General features: G+C 40.0%; 1 protein-coding gene across 6 annotated transcripts in view; it reads left to right on the top strand.

The window, feature by feature from the left end:
- The window catches only part of LOC109101715 (glutamate receptor 3), a 110,104-nt gene that overhangs the window by 66,454 nt on the left and 26,081 nt on the right, over positions 1 to 17,569 (top strand). For all 6 annotated transcript variants that reach the window (XR_006161605.1, XR_006161606.1, XM_042769816.1 and 3 more), the window contains exons 5-11: positions 4,991 to 5,044; positions 5,545 to 5,706; positions 6,586 to 6,753; positions 6,981 to 7,085; positions 9,187 to 9,291; positions 12,651 to 12,857; positions 15,896 to 16,269. Coding sequence is in view for 4 of the 6 variants with exons in the window: in XM_042769816.1 (XP_042625750.1) it covers positions 4,991 to 5,044; positions 5,545 to 5,706; positions 6,586 to 6,753; positions 6,981 to 7,085; positions 9,187 to 9,291; positions 12,651 to 12,857; positions 15,896 to 16,269 (1,175 nt within the window). In the remaining 2 variants the exon portion in view is untranslated. The remainder of the gene's footprint in view (positions 1 to 4,990; positions 5,045 to 5,544; positions 5,707 to 6,585; positions 6,754 to 6,980; positions 7,086 to 9,186; positions 9,292 to 12,650; positions 12,858 to 15,895; positions 16,270 to 17,569) is intronic.

Here is a 17,569-nt window from a genome sequence, read left to right as displayed (position 1 = left end):
TTAAAGGTTCACCTAAAAATGGAAATTCTGTCATAACTCTGTCATAACCCTTATGTTCTTATAGATTTATAGGAGGTTGTCTCTTCTGTGGAATAATAAAGGGCACAGATTATACACTAGAATAATCACATCAGAAATTATTTAGTGGAAAGGACAAAAAATTAGTCCTTACCGAGGGTAATCCAAATGAATGTGCTGCAATCCATTTCTCCCAAACTGGGCAACACTTTATTTCAACAGTCCACTTTAGACGTTCTACTAACTATAAATTTGCAACTATCTGTACAGAAGTTGTAACTGTAACTTCTTACTGTAACTAACTGTAGTTCCTTTGCAACTAACTCTCATTTTACTAACCATAGTAGTAGATGGTTATGGCTAGGGTTAGTAGAATAAGTTGACATAGTTGCAAAGTTGCTTATAGTCAAAAGAATGTCTGTTGGGGAACATCAAAATAAAGTGTGAGCAGATATTAAGTCAAAAGTCTGCTTTATTGTCATTTCTTTCACATGTACAGCAGGTGCACATGATGGGGGCCTGGGTTCTGGCTCTTATCAGTTTGCAGAGGAAGTAGAGACACTGCTGTGCTTTCTTGGCCAGTGCTGCTGTGTTGTCAGTCCAGGAGAGGTCCTCTGTGATGTGCACAACCAGGAACTTGCAGCTGCTCACCCTTTCCACAGTCGCACCGTTGATGTCAACAGCAATCTCCTTTGTCTTCTCCAAGTTCAGAAAAAGATTGTTGTCACTGCATCACCCTGCCAGGCGGCTCACCTCACTCCTGTAGTTTGTCACATCTCTGTTGCTAATGAGACCCACCACAGCCGTTTCATCCGCAAAGTTAATGAAGAGGTTGGAGTTATGTGACGGTGTACAGTCGTGGGTCAGCAGAGTGAAGAGGAGGGGGCTCACAACACATCCTTGGGGGGCCCCAGTGTTCAGTGTGATGGTGCTGGATGTGTTGCTGCCAACCCGTACTGCCTGATGTCTTCCAGTCAGAAAGTCCAACAGCCAGTTGCACAGCGAATTGTTGAACCCCAGCTGGACCAGTTTGTGGATCAGCTGTTGAGGTATGATTGTGTTGAATGCTGAACTGAAGTCTATAAACAGCATTCTGACGTATGAGTCTTTTTTATCCAGATGTGTGAGTGCTGAGTGGAGGGCAGTTGCGATGGCGTCATTGGTCGAGCGGTTGGACCGATATGCAAACTGGAAGGGGATGGGGGGAGGGCAGATGTGGTGCATGACTAGCCGTTCAAAACACTTAATGAGAATAGGAGTAAGTGCAACTGGATGGTAGTCATTGAAGCAGGATGGAGACAGCTTCTTCGGGATTGGAATGATGGTGGTAGTTTTGAAGCATGTGGGGACAACAGCCTGATTTAGTGAGATTATGTTGTCAGGACCCGGAGCTTTGCGTGCATTGATCCTGCTGAGGGATCTCCTCATGCTGTCCATGGCCAGCATCATCACCTGGTCGCCGGGAGGAGGTGGAGTCTTCTGTGCAGTGGTGCTGTTTTGTGTCTCAAAGCAAGTGAAGAAGGTGTTCAGCTCATTCAGCAGGGAGATGGTGCTGTCACAGGTCCACGGTGGGGGCTTGTAGTCCGTAATGGTCTGTATCCCCTGCCACAGGCTCCGAGCGTCTCTGCTGTCACTGAAACGATGGGCTATCCTCCTGGAGTACTGTCTATTAAGCATTACTCTAATGACTTGTTTAGTTGACATGTACTGTAGTTGAAAATTTACATATAGCTAGTAGAATGTCTAAATTGGACTTTCAAAATAAATTGTTACCCTAAATTGTAATAAATAAATCGTTGTGTCATGCTAGGTTTGGGTTTGGGTTTAACAGTGCCTAATGCTTTCATGATCTTCAACTCAGGAACTCTGTGATGTTATATCTATTTCATAGCATGATTTGAATTTGCATTTCTGCTGCTGTCAAAATTGACCAGCTTGCACAAGCAGTCATTTCTCCCTCAAGCTATATTTTGAATGCATTGGGGGGAAGGTGGCATTATTTATTTATTTATTTATTTATTTATTTATATTTTGTTATTATTATTTTTTTTTTCAACTATGGGCACAGCTCACTAATACAGAATGAATGAGTGGAAAAACAAGAAACCTTTGTATAAAGGATTTTTTTTTTGAGAACTTTATTTTCATGGTCCCCTTCAGACATTCACAGTATAAGTAACTTTGCAACTCCATGTCAAGTAGCAGTCATTATAGTATTAGTAGACTGTCTGCTTAATATCTGCTAACACTTTATTTTGATGGTCCTCTGTACTGGCTATAAGTAACATCTTGGTTACATATGTAACCCTCGTTCTCTGAAGAAGGGAACGGAGATGATAAGTCGACACTTATGTTATGAGGTCTCGCTTGGGAGCCCAGTCACCTCTAAGTAGTATGAAAAAAGGCCAATGAGAATTGGTCAGTAGAATTTGAATGTCAAGTCAATCCCCCTACATATGGGTATATAACATGGCGGCATGCATCCACTCATTTAGATTTGTGCTAAGGAGCCAAGAATGAGTCCCACTCTGTCAGGAGTAGTTAAAGGTTGTGACACAAGGGACATAACATCTCTGTTCCATCCTTCAGGGAACGAGGGTTACATACATAACTGAGACGTTCCCTTTCAGTCAGTCACGTTTGACGTTACGTTGACACAGGCGTTATGGGGTCCCTGTGGAAAGCGCCACAACCAGGAACTGTGTTATAAGGATAGTGATGCAAGTGCTGGCAAGTGAGGATGCCAAGACTAATCTAGTTGCAAGGCATAACCATCCCAACACGCCCAGAAGCAGATAACCCAGAATGGGAATTTTGAGAAATAAAATTACTCACGGAATACCACAGGCTGTTCCCTCTTGGTCTCTAACTTCACAGCAGCCAACTATGTCTGGGTAGCAGAGCCACATCCTACCCAAAGGGATGTAACATGTGGAGATACCCATATGGACTGACCAAAGGACAGTGCAATATATGGAGTCCACTGCGGAAGTACATCCTATCAGAGGAGGAACAGCTAGCAATGCAGGGAGAGACAAAGGAACCATCCAGGGAAAGACACAGGTTCACCAAAAAAAAAGGGGGAACCATACTGTAGAAAAACACATGCAGGATTACCCGAAGGGAATCTCAGCATGGACACCTAGCCCAGCACAAGGGCTGACCAAAGGGCATACAACACAAGCACTGAGCCTAGTGAAAGACTCTTCCACCAAGCCTGACGCCGAAGGGTGCTAGAGGACTCTATCAGGGTTGGTCAACCGAGGGAACTTACTGACAGAATAATTAGCACTCGAATTCCCTAGGGGAATGGTGCTGCAAGCATGACACAGAGCCTCCTACTCATACCCAACTCAAAGAAATAAACTGGTTCCACTCAGAGATTATCAAACCTTGCAAAGGTATTAGTTGCCACCCACCCCACAGCTCTACAAATGCTTGCTACAGAGAAGCTGTGCACCAACACACAAGAGGAGGCCATACTCAGAGTGGAGTGAGCCCTCACTCCCAAGGGACACAGCTTGCCTTGAGTATGGTATTCCAAGGTGATGGTGTCCACTAGCCAGTGGGCCAACCTCAGTTTGGAGACAGCCTTTCCCTTCCACTGACCTCCAAACCAGACAAAGAGATGATCAGAGCTTCTAAAGCTCCTTGTGCATTCCATGTAGATATGCAAGGCACGAACTGGGAATAGCAATGCAAGGACTGGATCTGCCTCCTCCAATGGCAGTGCTTGCAAGTTCACCACCTGATCCCGAAAAGGGGTGGTGGAAACTTTGGTCACAAATCCAGGTCAGGGTCTCAGGATTATATGAGAATCAGCTGGCCCAAACTCAAGGCATGTTCTGTTGACCGAAAATGCTTGCAGGTCCCCCACCCCCTTGATGGAAGTGAGCACAGTCAGGAGCGCTGTCTTAAGGGACAGGATCTTAAGCTTAGCTGGCTCATGGAGCTCAAAGGGAGCCTTCTGTAGTCCAGCAAGGACCACACAGAGATCCCAAGAGGGAATAAGGTGAAGTCTTGAAGGGTTTATCCTATTTAGGATGTAACTGTAACTTTTTGAAGCATTCAGCTCTGAAGTAAAATCTGAATGTGGATGCATGCAACCAGCTTATGTAACAGTATGTAGGGGAAGTGGCTTGGCATAGAAATTCCACTCGCCAGTTCACATTAGCCTTTTTAAATACTACTCAGAGGTGATTGGGCTCCCAAGCGAGACCCCATAACATCAGTGTGGACGTAATATCGAATGTGACTGACTGAAAAGGAACTTTGCTAATACATGTCAACTTACCCTAACTCAACAGTCTACTAATACTCTAATGATAGTTCATTGATGTGTAGTTACAAAGTTACTTACAGTCAACAGAGTCTAAAGGGGACCAACAAAATAAAGTGTAAACTTTTTTTTCCAAAATTGACCAATTGACTGAGAATGAGTTCCAGTTAGAAGTTAGTAGCGCTTCAAAAATGTATTTACTGTCTTTTATGTGAACATGTGGTCACAACCAACAACCTTCAAAATCCCATGTTACATATCTTACCATGGGTTTAAAAATGAATCATGAGGGCACATTACCCAGGATCATAAATGGCAAAATTATGACCTTGAAGTGACCATTGTTTGTACACTTCACTAATGGCCACTAATGAAAGGGGTCTGAAGTGAAGGTTGCAGGGTCAGATCGGGTCAGTCATCAGCACACCCAGCGCAGCAGTGATACCTTTTGTTCATGCATAGGAAGTCAGATATATGTAGGGTTTTGTCCATGTGTATTCCCACTGACCAGCATACAGCAGCAACCCACATCAAGATCATCAGCTGCTGTATGAGGAAACATCTATCAGTTTTGAGTGCCTTTGTCACTTAAGACAGTGTAAATGGAGAGAGGTTCTCACCTGAGGGACGATATAAGGCCCCTGCACTCTGCTTACATGGATTGTAAACAGTTATTGATTCTCTTTCCTGTAGGTTGTGGCACTTGGAAAGAACAGTCGGGGCTACCATTATGTTATTGCCAATCTGGTGAGTCTCAGCACCTCCGTACTCTAACTAAAGAAGAGAGATTTCAGAAATTATGCAAATTCAATGACAAATAAGATCATCATGAAAAGATGCTCTGTTAAACATCCACTACAAAACATGCACCAAAAATATGTATTTATGTTTGTTTTATTGTATTTTTTTTATATTATTGTCAACAAAATGTAATAACTCTAAAAATGTAAGTGTAATCAGTAAAAAGTAAAAAGAAATGTTGCATTTTTCTACACACTTTCGATATGAGTGTATTTTTTTTTCCTTAAGTGATGTATTTTAATCATAAATATTGGTTTTCTTATGCTTCTATCAATTTGACAACCTTACATAATATATGATATGCATTAATCTCTATATACCCAATGATTTTCCCTTTTTGGGTTTTGAACCAGAAGCACTGAGATCCATTTTCACATGATGATTGTTGTATTGCCATCATCTCATGAATCCTATGCTTGCTTCTTTTCCATAATCTCTTTCCACAGGGCTTCACCAACATCAGCCTGGACAAGGTCTTTCTCGGCGGAGCAAACATTAGTGGCTTCCAGATAATCAATCCTGAAAACTCAGTTGTACAACAGTTTCTCCAGAGATGGGACCGTCTAGATGAAAGAGAGTTTCCTGAAGCTAGAAACACCCCTCTGAAGGTCTGAAACTACTACTTAAAAACAACAACAAAAATCATTGTTGTTGTCTCTTCTTTTTCTGATCTTTGACTTTTTCTTTCTTTGCCTGATTTCTTTATTTAATAGGCTTTAGGCACCCAGTACATATTTTGCATTGTGACATTATTTTAATGAAAAATAAGTACTTTTCACACAATAGGTTCCTTTTATTTGTATTGATTTATTTGTACAAACACGGTAAGATGTTTTCTTTACAAGTTTCATTCATTTCTCACTGTGGAAATTTGCACTTGCAGCCACACACATTTTTCAAGTCTTTTCCAGGACAGTATTTTAATGAAAGCATCAGAAAACATTTTGAATTGTGACTGTAAAGGCACAATGTCTCCTTTGATGTTACCTTTGTTATATTACATTTATTTTAGTAGCTAAATTACTCACTGCAGTCGCTTTGAAGAAATACAAAACAATACAATAGTGTAGCTCATGTCAAATTAGCAGATGCCAGCTCGTTCTTTTTTCATGGTGGACATTAACTGTAATTACAGGTTGCACCCATGAACAACAATAGCAGCAAAACCCTGTAGAGTCTCACATACCTAAACATTTTACATATCTCTGTAATTAAAAACCTGGTTAACACTCTTTACATAGCATGAAACAATGCGCAAGCTACGTCCCTGAAGTTTGTCGTCTTTTGTTGCAATTGCCAACTATGATTACTTGCAGTAATGCATCGCAATTATCCTTCATTATGTACATCAACATGCGTTTAGACCTGGAAGAGGGCAGGTTATTTTATCCCTCTTCAAAGTGTTTACTTACTGATAATGTGTTTGCTTATTTTAAACTGCTCTAACAAATAACTGTTAATGTGAGGTGCTTAACGGTTGTGTACAGTACACTTCAGCGCTGTCTTATGATGCTATCCTGGTCATTGCGGAGGCATTCCGGTACCTGCGACGCCAGCGAGTAGATGTGTCCAGACGAGGCAGTGCAGGCGATTGCCTGGCTAACCCTGCAGTCCCTTGGAGCCAAGGCATTGACATTGAACGAGCTCTCAAAATGGTAAAACTTCTATCTTCTCTTTTACTCATCCATGATTCTGAGTGCTTTAGCTTTTCTGAAACTGACAATAACCCTTTGTATTCTCTCAATGTGTAATTCCCTTTAAAATGAATTAAGCCTCCGTATGATTAATTTGCATTACTCCAACACATCCTAATTTATTCCAAAAGTTTCAAAGTACCATTGTTATTTTGGTGGTTTCGTTGTGTTGTTATTGTTTCTGGCAGGTCCAGGTGCAAGGGATGACTGGTAATATCCAGTTTGACAGCTTCGGTCGCAGATCAAACTACACTATTGATGTTTATGAAATGAAAACAGGTGGCCCAAGAAAAGTAAGTCATCAGTAAATCTGTCCATTTGTTGGGTAAGCTTCAGTGTGAGAACTCAAACCGGGGTCCATTTCACAAGTCGGATATATAGTACACATTTAAAATGTATAGTTATAGCTCACTAGAGAAAACAGAGAAAAATTACTGATGACTCATTGCATCTTGCACTCCATAACAAACTAGCAATAGCAGCAATTAAGGCAAGACACCACAGGTGAATTAGGTAAAAACAGATTTCACCATACCTCCCCAGTTACTTAAGTACATTAAGATATTAAGTTTTGTATTACAAATTTTCTGAAATTGTATGTTTAAATATGTAAATGAAGTATTTTCTATTTAAACATGCAATAATATGTATAATTTGCAAAACAGAAATCTGAACATTGTTCAAAATTAACATGGTTCAACTTTAATTTTGTTGACGTACTGTGTAAGACTTAAGACCTGAGACCGTGTAAGAGAGTTTTTAAAGAGAGGATTTTGGATGCCTCTATTTATCAGTCCATAAATCAGAAAATTCTGTACACAGCCAGAAAAATAAATACATTTTCACTATAGCAATAAAATGTTATATAAATCAAGCAAATGATATAAGAAAAAAACCTTCAGAATATAGATATGAAAAAAACTTTAATGTTTGGTGTGTGTGTGTGTGTGTGTGTGTGTGTGTGTGTGTGTGTGTGTGTGTGTGTGTGTGTGTGTGTGTGTGTGTGTGTGTGTGTGTGTGTGGGTGTAAGTGTTACTATAGTGGAGATTTGAAACTCAGTGCAAGAACAAAAAAGGTAGAGCATAGAAATAAGATTTTGTTGTTGTTGTTGCCTATAAAGTGTCTTGTACAGTGGCCGAGAGAGCTCAACGCACTGCAACTTAAGAAGACATATGCAAAAAGTGTTGAAAGTGGTTTTTTTTTTTTGGCATATTGATTACCATTTGTATAACCACAATTGTACAAATACCATGGTTAAACTTTGGTTAGTGTAGCAAAACCATGGTTAATTTGAGGTTAATGTTCATAGGGGAAGTAATTGTGTATTTCTTCAGCTTATTTAGGCTAATAATATCCGAAAACCGAAGGAATCATATGATCAGGATGTAAAAAAATAAATTAAAAAATCTCACTTTTCTGAGCACACATTGATAGACATGTCCAGCCAGGTTCATCACTTGTTGCAGTTCCCTTAAACATTCCGTTGTGGTCTGTGTGTATTTGCAGTGCGTTTCTGCGTTTGGTCACATTGTGCGTATTTGGAGCACATGTGTTGTCAAATTGGTGAAGATGTTTTTTTGGTGAATTTGTTGGTTGATTTTCATTTGCAGCACATTTAGCTCTCTCAGTCACCGTAATCTTGCCTTAATTGGTTGCAAATATATGTGGCTGGACAAGCCCTTCAATATGTCCTAACTTCAAGCTTCAATAAGAAATGCATCATAACAGAAAATAAAACTGGTCATCTTTAAGCTTAACATAACCAGTATTCATCATCTTTCTTTTGAGCTAATAGAAACTGCCCTTTATATCACAGTATTCCAGCAACAATCACTATGGATGAGAATAGTTTAGCTTAAGGTTAGATGGGGTCAGTGTCGGTAAGGAGAAGCGAATTGACAATGACTGTCAGAAGTGATGTACAAGACTGTGTCGGACCCCTCTGCAATGTCACCTCAGTGATGCCTTAGTGGCTAGTGTTATGCTAATGGTTCTGACACATGCCACTCAACTGCTAAACAACTCAAGCATACAGCAAAGAGAAAACACAGAATGCGTAAATCATTAAAACCTAAAAAAAGTTTCATTTTTTTAGCAGAATTCCATCCAAGAGTAACTTCCAGCTTCTGCATCCCTGAAAATTCCACCATAAGCATTTTATTTTTTTCCCATTTAACAAATGTCAGCCAATAATTTTTCTTTTTTGTTTAACTCCAGGCAATAACAACAGCAGCACGGAGACCTAATATTTTTTTAATGAACACAGTCTTATGAGAGTACACATCCACAACAGCCTCCTTAGCTGAACAGAAGGCCTGGGGGGGAGGGTAGTTAGCGTCAATGCAGTAAAAATGTCTGCTGTTTGGTAATAACGCGAATGTTTTCCCTTTACAGATCGGATACTGGAACGAGTTTGAACGCTTTGTTAATATAATGGATCAGCAGTACACCAACGATTCCTCAGTGGAAAACCGAACAATTGTGGTCACTACTATTATGGTACACGCTCCATGACGTTTTAAACGTGCCGCATATTCTGCCCATCAGGGTCATGGTGTTGACTTCTAGATTGATACATTCTGTCCTGGGCGGGTAGAAGTACATTTCTTTTATGTTGCTTTCCATCCACTCATTACACGTTGAAACAGTCGAACGTGAGGAAAACCGACGCATGAGTGTTTCAACTGTATCCGTGTGGGTGTCAAAGCATTTTGATTTTCCATATATCAGTGGCCTGTCGTAGCAGTGACATCACAATAACGGCATTAGGTATGATGGTTTCACATTGACATCATCAAGTAGACATACAATGCATATGTAGGTAAGACTTGTTTCCACTCATCAAGTAAATGGCTAATGACACATGAGCTATAACATGCTAATGCGAAAGAAGGGTTCGATGGTTTGCCTCTGGCAAAGTTAAAGTGTATTTGAGTGAGGCCAGGTATGAGGCCCTTGCACAGATCCACTTTACATTGACCGGAGGACTGCTCGGTGCTGACGTATCACTTCATCTTCTGCCATTAATGCCATTAGCTTTAACGTCAGCCTCTAATTGGCAAGGCCAACACGCATCTCTGAGGAATTCAAATCAATGCTCACAACATCATCCCATGCAAAACAACAATTGCTTGTAATTGTTTTGTTTCACCAAAAACCAAGGTCAGTCTTTCAAATGACTTGAATGTGAACAATTAAACCAGCAGCTGTCGGTTATTCCATCAGAGGGATTTAGGAGGAAAACAATCACACAAAGGATGAGGTGAGAGGATACATTCAGCACAGAACAAACAAACCATTGCTAACCCACTAGCACCCTAATTGTCTCTGACTCTAATGGGACGCATTCTCTCTGCGAGAAGCCATATTGTTTTGCTAATAATGATGTGCTTAAAAAAACAAGCCGCTGCCGCAATGTTTGAAATGGGGGCCGAAAGAGAGGATAAAACCAACTTGCACAGTTTTACTTTTCCAATTTTGTTTGTCGACAAAGTGCTTTTGAGTTTGGATCTTAATGATGGCTTTGTTTTTGCTTTGGTTTTGTTTCCCTACTGAAAAGACCATATATTGTGTTTTTGGATCCTGGTCCCCAGCATGGCACGCTGGTGTGCTGCTGGTGTTCCCACCAGTCTGTTTATGTAGCTAAACCAGTAAGTCAGCCAGTATCACCGGAACAACCATGTTAGTCAACCTGTGCTGGTCCACCAGCTAGACCAAAACCTCAATAGGCACCTAACCAACCAACTGAAATTCTTGCTGGTGTAAGCTGGTCTTTTTAGCAGGGCTATGTTCAATGTTCTTTCTGTTGGAATGATAAAGGCTTCTGTCGCATATAGGTGCAACATGCTTGAATATGTCTGAACAGAATCAACACTATGATTCCTCTGCAGTCACTGCCATTTACTTCCTGAATCGGTTTCCTTCTCACTTCATACGTTCTTGCCTACCTCACCTCTCACCCTCAACTGCCAGTGCATTTAAGACCCCTGGGATATTGCAACACGGCAGTGTGCGTGCATGCGTGTGAAAGAGAGAAAACCAGAACTGAACCTATTTTGATTTGTCTCCAATGTTGCTTTATGGTCTCAGACCTGTTTATACCTGATATCATCCATCTCCAGTGTTCCCAATTGGACAGTCCTAAATGCAGATAAACAGAGTCCACTTTTTTGTGGACATATTAATTCCATAATCAGAGGTGAACAATATGATGTCCACTCACCCAACACACGTGATCTATATGATGTACAATGATGTATGTGATAAAACTCAAGTGGTTACTGGAGATGCATGTTAATACCATTGGTGGAGTCAAGACTATACCCTTCAAAACCTAGATTCAAACAAAGGCCATGTCCACACGTACACGGGTATTTTTATAAATTTAATTTTTAATTCTTCCTTTTTTTTTAAATCTCTGTCCGCATGAAAACGCAAATGCATGCAATGACGCACTGTCAAGAGCATGCCAAACCAACAGGTGGCGATATAATCTCAACCGTAAAGCCATGTTGACCAATCAGAAGCCCGAAAAAGTTTCAAGTAGGTGAAGATAACAGTGCAGGCTCTGACGTCACAAGCCAAAAACTCCGGTTTCACTGTCTACGATAACACTGCAACCAGCGTTTTCGAAAATCTTCACCCTGGCAGGATTTTTCAAAAATGTTTGGTTTCATTGACCTGGTGCTACATTTGCGTGTGGCCGAACGGACAAACCGCTTAGAAAAGGCTGTTGTTTTAAAAATAACCGAGTTTGTGTGGACAGGGCCTAATACCACAGCCCAGATCTATAACAAGACCCAAACTCAGAACAATAATCCTAGACCAGGCGTGGGCAACTCCAGTCCTAGAGGCTCACTGTCCTGAAGCTTTCAGTTCCATCCCTAATTAAAGCCACTTTACTGTAATTTTTAAGCAATCCTGAATACATACAGTAGTTTAGATCAAGGGTTCCCACTCATATTCCTGCAAAGCTCAGCTTCAACCCTGATCAAACACACCTGCACCTGCTAATTAAGATCTAAAGGAACACTTGATAATTATGACAGGTGTGCTGGAGCAGGGCTGGAACTGAACTCTGCAGGTGCGTAGATCTCCAGGAACAGCACCCTTGGGTTAGATTGTTCAGATGTATTTTTGATTAGGGATGGAGCTCTGCAGGACAGTGGCCCAAACCCAAACCAAGAACCAGCCATCCAAGAACTAGTCTGTGAAATTATTGCAGCATTCATTTCAAAACACTTTGCCACTGTACACGGTAGCTAGGCAGCCACTCAGAGCCATGAGTTTCTTGCAAATTCTCGGTAGCTTAAAATATACTGTGGCAACTAGAGATTGAGGTGACCGTCACCTATAATAAGTGTGCCTGAACTCAGACTCATTTTTGAGACCATAATTTAAGTCCCAGAGTAAGACATGCAAATATTATTGTGATGTCTTAAGGTCTAAGACCAAGAGCGCACAATCCAGATTTTAATGATTTTATCCCTCAGACTACACCGCAGGTGTAGACAACAATTTGTCTCGGTTGGCAACGTGTGATTGGATTGCCTGAGATGGATGTTAATACCAGGTGTAAAGAGGCTGGGCAATTACCAGTTTGGTCTGACTGTGGCCACATGTTGATCAATGTCCCACAGTCCCCTGTCTGCTCCTTCAGTCATTCATCTTGTATGTGTTCCAGTTTTGTGGATTATGTGTGTGAGAGAATAGGTGGGTATGAATGCACAGTCATCATATTCCAGCATGCCTGCATGCCTGTGACTGATAAGATGTCGGTGAGCTCTGGTGCCTGTGACACTGGACAATAAAAGCAGTAAGCGAAGATTATAATAAATGAGTGTGTGTTTTATTAACAGGAAGCACCATATGTGATGTACAAGAAAAACCACATGCATCTGGAAGGCAATGACAAGTATGAAGGCTACTGTGTCGATTTAGCTTCTGAGATTGCCAAACATGTTGGGATTAAGTACAGACTGTCCATAGTCATGGATGGAAAATATGGCGCCCGTGACCCTGAAACCAAGACTTGGAACGGGATGGTGGGTGAACTAGTCTATGGGGTGAGTATTGGATTTGTTAGGAGCTCTTCCGGAGAAACACTAACCTTTCCTTCTGCAGTAGTCTCTTTTATTCATGAACCTTGCATAAATGATATAAAGAGAAATTGCTGTCAAATAAGGGGTTGGAAGAAGTGAATTGCCTTTGTCTTTCGTTCATGGGAAAGAGCGTGGGGAAATTGACTGGAAATGTCTGGGTGTCGTTCAACTATAACTGCAGCCAGACAGTGCTGGTGGCGAGGCTGTGTTTTAAGCATGCTCCTTCCCAGCATGCACTGCTTTGATTCATCACTATGCTGTTGGATTTCAAAGGCACTTTTCACAGTACGCCCAGGCAACCCGCCATTTTTGCATTTGTCAAAGAGCTCCCTTGCTATAAATGGAGGAAAACCCAGTGAAATCACTTCCAATTCCCCGAGCCGACATTCAAGAAGAAGGACCATATACAAAATGCATGAGGGTTAGGCTACCTCATCTGTTCAATTTCCTTACCATCAGCCAGAGAGATTGCCTGGTTTTGATGTGCTAACGTTGGAAATTATACTCAAATTATTCTCAAAATGGGGAAAAAATGCATGTGGAGATAAAAAGAAAAAAATCTCACCATCACTGAACCATTGCACTTTTAGCTCAGATAGTCAGGAGAAACGTTTCTGGGCCATGTTTGACCTTCGGACAAATATATATATTGTGTTTTAATTGTCTTTCAAAGGTTATCTCACAGAATGGCCTTTCTGACTTTCAATGGGTAGTAATTAATGCTAAGAATAAGAAATGTTTAAAATAAGACATTACAGCATTGTAAATCTTCTTGTTTATAGTGTGCTATTTGGTTTATGCTGTTCTTCACTATTTAACACACTTTTTTAATTATTAATTTTGTGTAGAAGTTTAATACTGTCACCCTATCCGAGATCCTCATTGTTATTCTGCCAGACGACTATTTATCTCATGAAAAATAAATAAATGACATAATCTGATAGTTATAGATATATTTTGTTTAAAAATGCCCCATTGAATAGCACCAATGTAGATTTATTTTAGCTTGTCGTGTTCAAAATTGCAGCTTGACTTTAAATTCTGAGTAGTTTGTAGCTTGGGAAGATACACTTTCAAAATATCACTGATTGATACTATAATCATGTAATCATATTATAATCATGATCCACTCCTGTCATGTGTTGAAGTTTTCAGACAGTTACGACAGTTCTGTCTAAACAATGAGAGTTAATTCCTCTGCTTTAATAATGTAGAAACGCTACGGCTTTCAGGGATTTGTTTTCCATTACTAGCCATAAAGTGATAAAAACATGAAATGGATTCTTCTGGGATTCTTCTAAATGTGGTATTCAATCTCATTTTTTTCTTTCATGTTTATCAACAGCTTTTGATACCAATTGGATTTTACCTGTGCACATTTGTGCAATAATAATTTCAAAGTTAAAAAGATCATATGCAATTATTTATCTAGCATGCAGTAGACGCTGAGAGTTTTGAGGCGTATTTCTTCCTCACTGATAAATCACTTCTGGTAGACTCTTAATTAGCTATTTATATGCAAATGATTATATGATTTATTGAGACAGTACACCGGAGTTCCATTCACTACAACCACAAGATAAAAGGATATTAATATTTGTAGAGGCTTTTATAACCAGCGTTCACCTGCAGAGTTGCCGTGACCTTACACTTCCTGATTGCATAACTAATATTCTCCTGGCTGAGGACACATGCGAGATAAAATCTTTCACTGTCGTTTTATTATACTCTCATGCTACAGTGCCTCTGAGGATTATGGGAAGTGGGAAGCGGCTGTGCCTCATATCTGCAGCTCCCACAGCAACGCTATGTGAAGCATGAGAAGGGAAGCATTCAAAAAGATTTTCCAACATAGTCTCCTACTCGTTCTGATTACGCTCTGTTTGTCGCTTGATACAGCAGCGTAGGGGTCACCGAAATTAGCAAGACTCTTCATATCTAGTCAAGTGAATGCTCAGCTGTCACTTCTGCTCTACACAGTCAAAAAGCCTTTTCTGTTACGCTTCACATGTGCTTCTCTGAAGCAATGGAATTCCTGCCTCTGTGAATGTCATTTTCCTGGCTTCCTTCTGCACACCAAGACCTGAGAAAACTCTAAATGACCCACTTTGATTCATCCAAATGTTAATAGAAAGTTTCAGGTTCAAAAATGACTACAGAAAGTCACGGACAAACTACAGAAAAAAAAACAAACATTAAAATTCAATTTAAATCATTTGAAAAAAAAATTATAATAATTAAAAAAAATTCTTAAAAGTATACCCTTAAAATGTATACCCACGAGTTAGTATGTGCCATCTGGTGGAAGATATAAAGAAAATCATACGGTGTTACCACTAGATGCCCTATTAGCCCTAGAGAGAGAGAGAGTATTTTCAGGCATAACCTTTTTTATTTTTTTTTATTTTTTTGGTATTTCATTTGGGTATATATTTTTCAGACTTATGAAGTACTACTTCATTGATTTGTACATTGTACCCAAAAAACTACTTTACTTGTACTTTTCTAATTTGTCATTCATTTACTACAGAAAGATCACAGATGTGAATATTTATCCCATTTATCCTTTTCAAATTATATCCATGACTTTTGATATGTTCATATAACAAGCCCCACAAAAATAATCAGGATTCATACCATTCTGAAGTGTAAAAAAAAAAAAAGTTAAATGTTCACAAAAATGGTACCTTACTGTACATTACTGTGATTGTGGTTATTGCTTTAACAAAACAAAGAAATAAGTTGACAATATTGTCTGTTGTAATCAACAGCATGCCATCAATGTTGTTGGCAAAGCTTAAGTTGGACTGAAACCAGAACATTCCACTAAGACCCTTTGTGATGTACAGCTTTAAGTAAATTTGCAACTAAACTTGCCAAACCTTCCTTGTGAGAAATAAATACTTTGCTAAGATCTGGAAAAGTAATTGTATTGCATTGCATGTTTAATGTACTGGTGCATGTTCAACACTAACACATTTTGTTCATGTCCCCATTTCCAGAGAGCAGATATAGCCGTCGCACCATTAACGATCACGCTTGTGCGAGAGGAAGTCATTGACTTTTCTAAGCCCTTCATGAGTTTGGGCATCTCCATTATGATCAAGAAACCTCAGAAGTCCAAGCCTGGTGTGTTCTCCTTCCTGGACCCTTTGGCATACGAGATCTGGATGTGTATCGTATTCGCATACATCGGCGTCAGCGTGGTGCTGTTCCTCGTGAGCCGCTTCAGCCCCTACGAGTGGCACCTGGATGAGACTGATGAAGCCAAAGACCCCCAGACCTCTCCAGACCCGCCTAATGACTTTGGGATTTTTAACAGCCTGTGGTTCTCTCTAGGGGCCTTCATGCAGCAGGGCTGTGATATCTCACCAAGGTTGGTGCATCATCGCTGAGTCACTTTATGGCTATAAAAATGGTGTCCATATGTGGGTTTGCCTGTATAGTTGTCTATGAGTAATGTGTGCTGTGTCTGGTTTAAATACACTGGGGTTCTCAGACCAGATGTAACTGAAAACCATTTTAGATTTTCAATATGGCCTCAGAACAGATTATAAATCTGCGATTTCCTTATCCATCAATAAAAAAAAAAAAAAAAAAAAAAAAATGTATGAGAATTCATTCGTCAAAACGTTTGGTAACTCTAGCAAACCGAACGTTACTGAAAAGCAGTGCTGGGAAGTAACCGATTACAAGTAATCTAGATTATGTAATCAAGTGCCAAAAATTAAGTATTTACTAATTAGATTACATTACATTTTAAAATACTTGTAATCAGACTACAGTTACTTATTATTGATTACATATTATTCAAATGGTCAAATGACATGCAGGTAAACAGGTATAATATTCCATATTTTAATTTTTATTTTATTTTTAGTGTCTAGTGTAGATTTTTTGAGCAGTGGGGTTTCAAGCCTGCTTGAATGTCTTGTGTGTCTGATGCGCTGTTGATCTTGTTATAGAAGAAGGTAGATTTGGCTAAATGATCTTTGGGTGAAAATGAAGATAGCAGTGACTGATACCTTCTGAGATCAGCTGAATCTTTTGATTTGTGCCATTTTCTCTCCTCTGTCTTGAGTTAAGTCCAGTGCTTGCGAAGGACATCGGTTAACCAGGGGTTGGAGGGAGTAGCTCGTGAAAGTCTGGAGGAAATAGGACAGATATTGTTTAGGCAGCTAGTTAGGGTAGAAAATAATGAATCTGTGGCACAATTCACATCTAATGATGAGAAGTGTGTGAGGGTGAGAAGAGAGGATGATAACACAGAGGAATGTCGAGAAAGAGAAAGTGACCTTATGTGATCCGAGACATGAAAAGGTTTGATCAAGATGTTATCTGTGGTACAACTGCGTGTAAAGATGAGGTCGAGCTGGTTACCTGATTTATGGGTACCTGTGGTGTTGAGCCGCCGAAGGTCAAAAGAGGATAGGAGAGCATGGAAGTCATTAGCATGTGGCTTCTTAAGGTGGATGATGAAGTCAGTAAAAAGTATTAGAAGGCTGATATTCTCCGGGAATGAGGACAACAGCATATCCAGTTCTTCTAGAAAGTTGCCCAGCTAACCTGGAGGGCAATAAATAACTACAATGTGGATTTTTACAGGGAGTGTGACTGTAACGGCATGAAATTCAAAGTATTTGTTAAAGTTATAGAGCATGGTAAGTATTTCCAGC

This window comes from Cyprinus carpio, chromosome A14 (assembly GCF_018340385.1).
Source record: "Cyprinus carpio isolate SPL01 chromosome A14, ASM1834038v1, whole genome shotgun sequence".
In the NCBI taxonomy this organism is placed as follows: Eukaryota; Metazoa; Chordata; class Actinopteri; order Cypriniformes; family Cyprinidae; genus Cyprinus; species Cyprinus carpio.
The sequence above is the reverse complement of the archived record's forward strand: the minus strand, read 5'-3'. Positions and strand labels throughout refer to the sequence as shown.